This window comes from Microtus oregoni, unplaced genomic scaffold (genome assembly GCF_018167655.1).
Source record: "Microtus oregoni isolate MIOR12 unplaced genomic scaffold, Mior012 000045F_ref0000178, whole genome shotgun sequence".
Lineage (NCBI taxonomy): Eukaryota > Metazoa > Chordata > Mammalia > Rodentia > Cricetidae > Microtus > Microtus oregoni.
Genome location: NW_024543219.1, coordinates 16,831,262 through 16,842,090, shown reverse-complemented (window position 1 = coordinate 16,842,090; position 10,829 = coordinate 16,831,262). Strand labels below are relative to the sequence as shown.

Sequence of the window (10,829 nt, the reverse complement as noted above, 5' to 3'; positions counted from 1 at the left end):
GTGGAAGAAGGGGCTCAGATTCACAGGCCTGTCTCACCAGGGTCTGTAAAGCTCTGCAGATCCCAGCATTTTTAGAGGGGGGTCACAGGTTCCCTGTCTGACTTTGCAGAGGAAAGCCATGGTAGAGAGGGGCACAGGTTCCCTGCTATGGCTCCCCAGTTCCTGTGTTTCTCGCAGAGGCCAGTCATGAGTTAGAGGTTGCAGATTCATATGTTCTGGGTCCACAGGACATGTTGGCCCTGTGGAAGCCAGTCATGGTAAATGGGGCACAGGTTCCCCTGCCTGGTTCTCAAGGGTCTGTCTGGCAATCTGGAGAACAACTGTGGAAAAGGGGTTCTAGGTCCTATGGACTGGAATCCAGGGCATGCGGGCCATGAGAGGCCAGCTTTGGAATGGGGAGCAGTTTTCACAACTTGGCTCCCCAGAGCATGGCCTGACCCATAGATACCATCCTTTGAAGTGGGGGACACATCTTACATGGCCTCACAAGCCCAGGGCAGAGACTTCAGGAGTGGAAGGTAGGGTTGCTGTATATCAGTCTGAGTCCATCATGGCCTGCTGTTGAGAAACCAGCTGGGGAAAATAAGAGGGATAGCTTCCATGGCCTGGCACCGCAGTACATTGCCAGCCCTGGAGAGACCACCATAGCATCCCTAGTCTGGCTCCCCAGAGATTGTTTTGTACTGCGGGGGCCAGCCGTCAAAGAGGAAGTACAGCTTCTCTGGCTGGCAGGAAATAGAGATGCGCTCTGAGGAAGACAGGTGACATATTCCCCAGATTCACAGACCAGGGGAGGGTAGCTGTGGAAAGGGAGGTACAGGCCATTCATGGAAGAGGGAGCACAATTACCTTGGCATGGCTCCCCATGGACTCTATGGTCCTGCATAGCCCAGCCATGGATGAAGAAGCACAGATTCCCCAGGGTGGTTCACCAGAGCATAGAGAGTCTTGGGAAGGCCTGCCAGGGAATAGGGGCTTCAGTTTCCCCAGTCTGGCTCCTGAGAGCATTGCTGGCCTTGGGGTGTCCAGACATGAAAGAGGGGGGCACAGTTTTTCTGGCCTGGTTTCTTTAAGTTTGCTGATGTTGGGAGTCCAGTCATGGAAGAGGGGATAGAGGTCAGCCATGAAAGAGAGGGCACAGATTCCATGTTCTGGTTCCCAGGACCTTACTGAACTTGTGAAGAACAGCCATCTAAGAGGAGACACAACTTCTCCGACCAGACCAGACCAGACCAGACCAGACCAGACCATTGGGAGACACTCTGTGGAAGAGATAGCACAGACCCCCAAGTATACAGCCTCTAGGCAAGCCAGTTATGAACGAGGAGGTACAGGCCAGCCACGGAGGAGGGATCAAAGCTTTCATAGCTTGGCACCAGAGAGCATGATCGACCAATTAGAGGATAGCATTGAAATCATGAGTTCCTTACCCAGCTTGGCTCCCCAAGGCATGTGCAGTCCTGCACAGACCAGCCATGAAAGATACAGGTGTAGCTTCCCCAGGAGGCTCACTTGAACTGGACATGCCCACAGGAGGTCATCAGTAGAAGAGAGAGCACACCTTGGCATGGCACACCAGGTCCTGGCATGTACGGTGGAGGATTGCTGGGGAAGAGGGTGGCAAAGCTTCCCAGCATGGCGCCACAGGTAGTATCTGGTTCTGCAGTGGGAGTCATGGACATGGGGTCACAGACTCCCCTCCAGAGTCTTTGTAAGCTGCAGTGGTCAGATGTGGAAGATGGGGGCACATATTCCCCCATCTTGCTCCACAGTGCCAGTTTGGCCATGCACAGGCAAGTCACAAATGGCAGGGGTGCAGTGTCCTTGCCTGGCTCTCCAAGGCATGTCCATCCCTGGAGAGCCCAGCCTTGGGAAAGGGGAGTTCAGTGGACCCAGCCTGCCTTTCCAGGGCATGTCTGGCCCTGAAGAGTCCATGCATGGAAGAAGGGTTGCAATGCCCATAGCCTGACTTGAGCTGACATGTCATGACCTGGTGAGGCCAGCTGAAAAAGACAGCAGGTGTATTTTCCACAGACTGGAAGTTTTGAGAAGGCTAGTCATGGAAGAGGAGTTACAGCTTCCGTGTCCTGGCTCCTCAGGCCATGGCAAAGCCCTGGGTGGTCAGCCATGGAGGAGTGTGTGTATCTTTCCTGTCCTGGCCCCTAGGACCTGTCCTGTCCTGGAGAGGCCAGCAGTGAGAGAGGAGGGCACAGCTTCCCTGGCCTGGCAGTTCTTGGAGAGCCAGTTAAGGGAAGGTATGGAAGAATGGGCACAGCTTTCCTGGGCCAACAGGCCCTGTGGAGGCCAGGTGTGAACTCGGGGCACAGGCCATACTTGGAAGAGGAGACACAGCTACCCATCCTGGCAGCCCAGTCAGATCAGTCCTCAGGAGTCCAGCCATTGAAGAAAAGCTCACATCTTTCCCAGTGAAAGACCCCCACTCACTAAGCAGCAGTAACGCCATTTTGCAAGGCTTAAACTTTGCAGCAACGCAAGTAATTAGAGCAGGGAAGTTCGACTTGAGAATGAGGGCGGAGAAGCCAGGCAAGATATCCGCGGTCAGCCGGTCAGCCATCTGGCCTCAAGCGATAAGGAACCCGCAGCTGGCCTGCTCTAATGAGAACATCCCGGTTGCTTAGGGAAACAGGATGCCTATAGTCAGTATACGTGCCCAATTTAGAATATCAGTAATTCACAGAAGAGACAACTCCCCCTATGAAAGATCCCAGCTTATCTGCTGTAACGTCATTTCACAAAGCTTTTGACGTACGACTGTAAGTGCAGAGTAAGGTCAGGGTCCCTGGCTGCAAAACAGGATCTTTATATCCATAGATTAGGACAGGACATCAATTAACAGGATGTCTGTTCCCATACATCTGTGCTGGGAAAGGAAAAACCCCCTGTGCCCCTTGCCCCATTCCAACTGACCACTAACGACGCATTTGCTTCTGTAATCTGCTTCTGCTGCCCTCTTTCCTATAAAAAGACCTTCCCCCAGTCTGCAGGCGCGCTTGTCTCCCGAAAGACTAAGCCGCCCCAGGTACCTGTGTACTCAATAAAAGCCTCTTGCTGTTTGCATCCGGAGAGTGGTCTCGCTGTTCCTTGGGAGGGTCTCCCCAGTCTGAAAGACTGCCTACCACGGGGGTCTTTCATTTGGAGGTCCCACCGAGATCTGGAGACTCCTGTCCAGGGATCACCGACCCACCACCGGGAGGTAAGCTGGCCAGCGATTGTTTCCCCTGAATATCAGTGTTTCAGTGTATCCGTGTTTCGGTGTTCTGTGTTTGCGCTTGCGACTGACTCTGTACTAGTTGGCTGACTAGATCTGTATCGGGCGGACGCGGAGGAGCCGACGGGCTCGCACTCCCGACCGCAGCCCTGGGAGACGTCTCAGAGGCATCTGGGGCTGGATGTGGTGCCTGGCCCATCGGTAACTCTGTGAATCCTTACCGAATAGGATTGTTTGGGGCGCCCCCACAGTCCGAAGGGTATGTGATTCTTCTGGGAGACGAGGAATCCGGATCCTCAGAGTCTCCGTCTGAAGTTTTGCTTTCGGTCTTACGCCGAAGCCGCGCTGCGCGATTTTGTGTTGGTCTAAGTTGTATTTTGTGTGTTTGTCTGATTGTTACTGTCACCGCGGTTGAGAGAATGGGCCAATCTGTAACCACCCCTTTAAGCCTCACTTTGCAGCACTGGCGAGATGTCCAAGACATTGCAAATAACCAGTCACTGGACATTCGGAAGAGACGTTGGGTAACTTTCTGCTCCTCAGAATGGCCCACATTCAATGTGGGCTGGCCTCGGGATGGAACTTTTGACATCAATGTTATCCTACAGGTTAAGGCTAAAGTGATGGATCCTGGCCCTCACGGGCATCCAGACCAGGTCGCATATATTGTGGTTTGGGAAGCAATGGTTTATGACCCACCGCCTTGGGTCAAGCCCTTCATCGCCCCAAATCCCCCTACCCTCACTTTCTCTGCACCCACTCTACCCCCTCCACTCCTTCCCACCCCTACGGGACCCCCGCCCCGCTCCTCCCTCTACCCAGCCCTCACCAAGTCCTCAGGATCCCCTATCCCCAAAGTTTTGCCTCCAGAGGACGACTTGCTAATGGACCTCCTCACGGAGGATCCTCCCCCGTACCAGGAGCCAGCCCCGCAGTCTCCGAATGAGGCTGACCCCACTGAGAGAGAAACGCCTGCCTCTCCTGATCCTTCGCCGATGGCCGCGCGCCTGAGGGGACGGAGGGACCAGCCGCATGCAGCAGATACAACCTCCTCACAGGCATTCCCTCTCCGCACGGGAATGAACGGCCAATTGCAGTACTGGCCATTTTCCTCCTCGGACCTTTATAACTGGAAAAATAATAACCCTCCTTTCTCTGAGGACCCCTCTAGGCTGACCGCATTGATTGAATCTATCTTGATCACCCATCAGCCTACATGGGACGACTGCCAGCAGCTGTTGCAGACCCTGCTGACTTCGGAGGAACGGCAGAGGGTCCTCCTGGAAGCCCGGAAGGAAGTCCGGGGACCTGATGGCCGCTCCACCCAATTGCCTAATGAAATAGATTCTGCCTTTCCCCTTGAACGCCCCTCTTGGGATTTCACCACGGTGGAAGGTAGGAATCACCTAGTTCTCTATCGCCAGTTGCTCATAGCGGGTCTCCACAGGGCGGCTCGACGCCCAACGAATTTGGCTCAGGTAAAGCAGGTTATACAGGGGTCAGAGGAAACTCCCTCTGCGTTCCTTGAGAGGCTTAAAGAGGCTTACCGCAGGTATACTCCTTATGACCCCGACGACCCCGGACAGGAGACCAATATCTCCATGTCTTTCATTTGGCAGTCAGCCCCAGATATCAGGCGCAAACTGGAGCGCCTAGAAAACCTCAGGGAAAGTTCACTCCGGGATCTGTTAAAGGAGGCAGAAAAGATTTTCAATAAAAGGGAGACGCAGGAGGAGAGAGAGGACCACCTCAGGAGAGAAGCAGAGGAGAGAGAGGACCGCTTCAGAAAAGAAGCTGAGGAAAAGGAAAAAGAGAGGGATCGCAAGAGACATAAAGAAATGACTAAGCTTTTGGCCACCGTAGTGTCAGGGCAAAGGCAGGATAGACAGGGAGGAGACAAGGAAAGGCAACCCCTTGACAAGGACCAATGTGCCTACTGCAAGGAAAAGGGACATTGGGCAAGAGATTGCCCCAAGAAACGGAGAGGGCCCAGGAGATTCGGGCCACCCCGGACCTCCCTCCTGACCCTGGACGACTAGGGGGGTCAGGGCCAGGAGCCCCCCCCTGAGCCCAGGATAACCTTAGATGTTGGGGGGCAACCCGTCACCTTCCTGGTCGACACAGGAGCTCAACACTCGGTGCTAACCAGGGACCCCGGACCCCTGAGTGACAAGTCTGCCTGGGTCCAAGGGGCCACTGGTGGAAAACGATACCGATGGACCACGGATCGCAAGGTTCACCTAGCAACCGGTAAGGTGACTCATTCTTTCCTCCACGTGCCCGACTGTCCATATCCGCTCCTAGGAAGGGACTTGCTCACAAAATTAAAAGCTCAAATTTTCTTCAAGGAAACCGGAGCACAGGTAGTTGGCCCTCAGGGACAACCCTTACATGTGCTGACTCTCAGCCTAGAAGATGAATATAGGCTGCATGAAAAAGATAGTACCACTGCAGCCCCCACTGAGGCTTATTGGCTGGACCGCTTTCCCCAGGCATGGGCAGAAACCGGGGGAATGGGGCTGGCCAGACAGCAGCCCCCTCTAATGGTAAGCCTCAAGACAACTGCTACTCCTGTCTCGATTAAACAGTACCCCATGTCTCACGAGGCAAGGGAAGGAATAAGGCCTCACATCAAAAGGCTTCTTGACCAGGGAATATTAGTCCCCTGCCGGTCCCCTTGGAATACCCCCTTGCTGCCCGTGAGAAAGCCAGGAACTGGGGACTATAGACCTGTACAGGATCTAAGAGAGGTCAATAAACGGGTGGAAGACATACACCCGACAGTTCCTAACCCCTACAATCTGTTAAGTGGACTGTCACCCTCATATACTTGGTATACCGTCCTGGACCTCAAGGATGCATTCTTCTGTCTGAGACTGCACCCCAAAAGTCAGCCTATATTTGCTTTTGAATGGAAGGATCCTAAATTGGGGATTTCGGGACAGCTGACCTGGACCAGGTTGCCTCAGGGTTTCAAAAATAGCCCCACCCTGTTCGATGAGGCCCTACACCAAGACTTAGCGGATTTCAGGGTGAGGCATCCTGGCCTGATGCTGTTGCAATACGTTGATGACCTCTTGCTAGCTGCTACCTCGGCTCAGGACTGTAAAAAAGGAACTGAGGCATTACTACAAGCTTTGGGGAACCTAGGGTACCGAGCTTCTGCCAAGAAGGCCCAAATATGCCAACGGCAGGTCACCTACCTAGGGTACCAAATCAAAGAAGGACAGAGGTGGCTAACGGAGGCCAGGAAAGACACAGTTATGAAAATCCCTACACCCCGGACACCCCGCCAGCTGAGAGAGTTTCTAGGGACAGCGGGATTCTGCCGGCTTTGGATCCCCGGATTCGCGGAACTGGCAGCCCCTTTGTACCCACTGACTAAGCAGGGGGTGATGTACTCATGGGGATCGGATCAGGATGAGGCTTTCCAGAAAATCAAACGGGCTCTACTCACAGCCCCAGCCTTAGGCCTCCCTGACCTGACTAAGCCTTTTGATTTGTTTGTTGACGAGAAGCAAGGATATGCAAAAGGGGTCTTGACCCAGAGGTTGGGGCCCTGGCGGCGGCCAATAGCCTACCTATCCAAGAAGTTGGACCCCGTGGCCACAGGATGGCCCCCATGCCTCAGAATGGTAGCAGCAGTGGCAGTCCTCACCAAGGACGCTGGCAAACTGACTATGGGCCAACCTTTGACCATCCTGGCCCCACACGCAATTGAGACTCTAATCAGACAACCCCCAGATCGCTGGCTCTCCAATGCCCGCATGACCCATTATCAGGCCATGCTCCTGGACTCGGACCGAATCCATTTCGGACCAGTGGTGGCGCTCAATCCTGCAACCCTGCTACCACTCCCAGAGGAGGGGGAGACGGAACAACACGACTGTCTCGAGATCCTGGCGGAAATGCACGGGACCAGACCGGACCTGACGGATCAACCCCTCCGGGATGCGGATGTCACCTGGTACACTGATGGCAGCAGCTTTCTGCGGGAAGGTGAGCGAAAGGCGGGTGCAGCGGTAACCACGGAGACCGAAGTGATCTGGGCACAGTCTCTGCCTGCAGGGACTTCTGCGCAGCGAGCAGAGCTTGTCGCCTTGACACAAGCTTTGAGGATGGCAGAAGGTAAGAAGCTCAATGTCTACACTGACAGCCGATATGCTTTTGCCACTGCTCATGTTCATGGGGAAATATACCGAAGAAGAGGGCTACTGACTTCAGAAGGAAAGGAAATTAAAAATAAAACAGAGATCTTAGCCTTGTTAAAAGCTTTATTTCTGCCTCGAAAACTGAGCATTATACATTGCCCAGGACACCAGAAAGGAGACAGCCCTGAGGCTCGAGGAAACCGGCTGGCTGATGAAGCCGCTAAACAGGTGGCCCTGCAGGCTCCGCTAGCCATACTGCCCATGCACCAGGATAGGAGAGACCCCCTCGAATATGATGAGGAGGATCTGAAGCTCCTGGCAGACATGGGAGCGGAGCAGGACCAGAGAACGGGCGAATGGACATGGAAGGGAAAAACAGTGATGCCGATGGCATACACCTATAAGATGCTTGATTACTTACATAAACTGACCCATCTAAGCCCCCGAAAGATGAAAACATTGTTAGATCGGCAGGAGACTTTTTGCTATTTACTGGGGCGAGACAGCATCATCCAAAAGGTTGTGGACAAATGTAGAGCATGTACACAGGTAAATGCAGGAAAAGCCAAGGTGGGACAGGGGGTGCGAATTCGCGGTCATCGACCAGGAGTACAATGGGAAATTGACTTTACCGAAGTAAAACCAGGCATGTATGGATACCGGTACTTATTGGTATTTGTGGACACCTTTTCGGGATGGGTGGAAGCCTTCCCGACCAAGCATGAGACCGCAAAGATTGTGACCAAAAAGCTACTGGAAGAAATCTTCCCCAGGTATGGCATGCCCCAAATGTTGGGCACTGATAATGGGCCCGCCTTCGTCTCCCAGGTAAGTCAGTTGGTGGCCAAGCTATTGGGGATTGATTGGAAATTACATTGTGCATACAGACCCCAGAGCTCAGGACAGGTAGAAAGAATGAACAGAACTATTAAGGAGACTTTGACCAAATTAACGCTTGCAACTGGCTCTAGAGACTGGGTACTCCTACTACCCTTGGCTCTATACAGGGCCAGAAACACTCCAGGATCCCATGGACTTACTCCCTTTGAAATACTATACGGGGCGCCCCCGCCCTTCATTAATTTCTTTGATTCCAATATTTCAGACTTTGCTAATAGTCCTTCTCTGCAAGCTCATTTGCAGGCACTCCAAATCGTGCAACGTGAGGTCTGGAAACCACTTGCTGCAGCCTACCAGGAGCAATTGGACAGACCAGTGGTGCCTCATAACTACCAGATTGGCGACACCGTGTGGGTCCGCAGGCATCAGGTTAAGAATCTGGAACCCCGCTGGAAGGGACCCTATACCGTGCTACTGACCACCCCGACCGCGCTGAAAGTTGACGGCATCGCAGCCTGGGTCCACGCGTCGCACGTCAAAGCAGCCAGCCCTCCTGACGAAACCACAACCGGGGCATCATGGAGGATCCACCGCACACAGAACCCTCTAAAGATAAGACTCTCCCGTACCTAGTCTTGATGATGCTCATAACCCCCCCCCCCCCCCCCCCCCCCCCCCCCCGCGCCCTGGGAGAACACTCAGTCTCGCCCCACATTGTGGGAAAGAGCACCTGGACCCTCATAGTAGCCGGTACAGATGTGATTCTCAATGTTACAACCATGAAGGGACCCAAGAATCTAGGATGCCCACCCGAAATGAAAGCCAATCTAGTCACCTTGTTCCAGGCAGTGGGAGGGCTGGTTCCCGGTAACAATGCTGATTGGTATGCCTGTCCGGGGACCCGGAGCCATAAACGATGCTCACATAGCACGGCCAACCAATATTATTGTAACGCTTGGGGCTGCGAAACCTCCTCCTGGGGATCCCTGGCTAGCTCTTGGGGAACCCCCCAGGGAAATGATCCCCTACACATAGAATACTGGGATAAGACCCCTTACCCCTCCGGCCCAAACATTCGCCTGACCTTTTCAAAATGTAAGGACCAGGCCCCTGCCCTAACAGGATCATGGGGGATCCGGAGATACGACCCCACCGGTCCAGACCATGGAGCTATAATCACTCTCACTTATGGCTTCACCCCGGATTCTCCATCCTCGTCCCTGGGCCCCAACACAGTCCTGGGCGACCAACAGGCTCCATCCCCTCCCAAACCTCCCCCAGCGCCAGCCCAACCCCCTTCAGGAAACGCCACCCCGGCACTCTCCTCAACTTCTTCAGCGGGGGGCTCGTTCCCGTCAGTGCCCGCTCCGGCGGTATCCGGAACTGGGGACAGGTTGGTCGGCCTTATACAGGGGGCATATCAAGCCTTAAACCTGACTAACCCTAACCGGACTCAAGAATGCTGGCTCTGCCTACTACCTAGGCCCCCCTATTATGAAGGGTTGGCACTCATGGGGAATTTTACCAATCAGACCTCCCCACCAGCCCAGTGCTCCGATATACCACGGCACAAGCTGACGCTATCGGAGGTGTCAGGAGAGGGCCTTTGTATAGGAAAAGTCCCACCCTCACATTCACTTCTCTGCAACACCACATTAGCCCTGCCCCAGGGCACTTATTACCTAACACCTCCCAATGGCACTTACTGGGCCTGTAGCACGGGACTGACCCCCTGTGTGTCTTCCTCAGTCTTAAACATATCCTCTGATTATTGTGTGTTAATTGAGTTATGGCCAAAAATAACTTACCATGAACCAGAATATGTGTATACTCAGTTTGAAGGAAGACCTAGATTCAGGAGAGAGCCAGTGTCCCTCACCCTAGCCCTCCTGCTTGGGGGATTGACTGTTGGAGGCATCACGGCAGGGATAGGGACCGGAGCAACAGCCCTTGCCGCCACCCAGCAGTTTAGGCAACTACAGGCAGCCATGCACACTGACATAAAAGCCTTGGAGGAATCGGTCAGTGCATTGGAAAAGTCCTTAACCTCACTGTCTGAGGTAGTCCTACAAAACAGGCGGGGACTAGACGTACTGTTCCTGCAGGAAGGAGGACTTTGTGCAGCCCTAAAGGAAGAATGCTGCTTTTATGCAGACCACACAGGATTAGTCAGAGACAACATGGCAAAGCTGAGGGAAAGACTTAAGCAGAGACAGCAGCTCTTTGAATCTGACCAAGGCTGGTTTGAGGGACTGTTCAACAGATCGCCCTGGTTCACCACCCTGATTTCCTCCATTATGGGACCCCTAATCATACTACTATTGATTCTGCTTTTCGGACCATGCATTCTCAACCGGCTAGTACAATTTATGAAGGACAGGCTGTCTGTCATCCAGGCTTTGGTCCTGACACAACAGTACCACCAACTTAGACAATTTGATCCCGAGAATAGGGATACCGCAGCTGAGTAAATAAAGGATTTTATTCAGGAAAAAAAAAAGGGGGGAATGAAAGACCCCCACTCACTAAGCAGCAGTAACGCCATTTTGCAAGGCTTAAACTTTGCAGCAACGCAAGTAATTAGAGCAGGGAAGTTCGACTTGAGAATG

General features: G+C 53.5%; 1 protein-coding gene across 1 annotated transcript; it reads left to right on the top strand.

The window, feature by feature from the left end:
• The first annotated feature begins 3,648 nt into the window (after positions 1 to 3,648).
• LOC121434978 lies at positions 3,649 to 8,873 on the top strand. Its single transcript, XM_041633984.1, is given in 2 exon segments — positions 3,649 to 7,357; positions 8,513 to 8,873. Coding segments are annotated over 2 exon segments (4,050 nt in total). The 3' UTR covers positions 8,854 to 8,873.
• Positions 8,874 to 10,829: the final 1,956 nt, after the last annotated feature.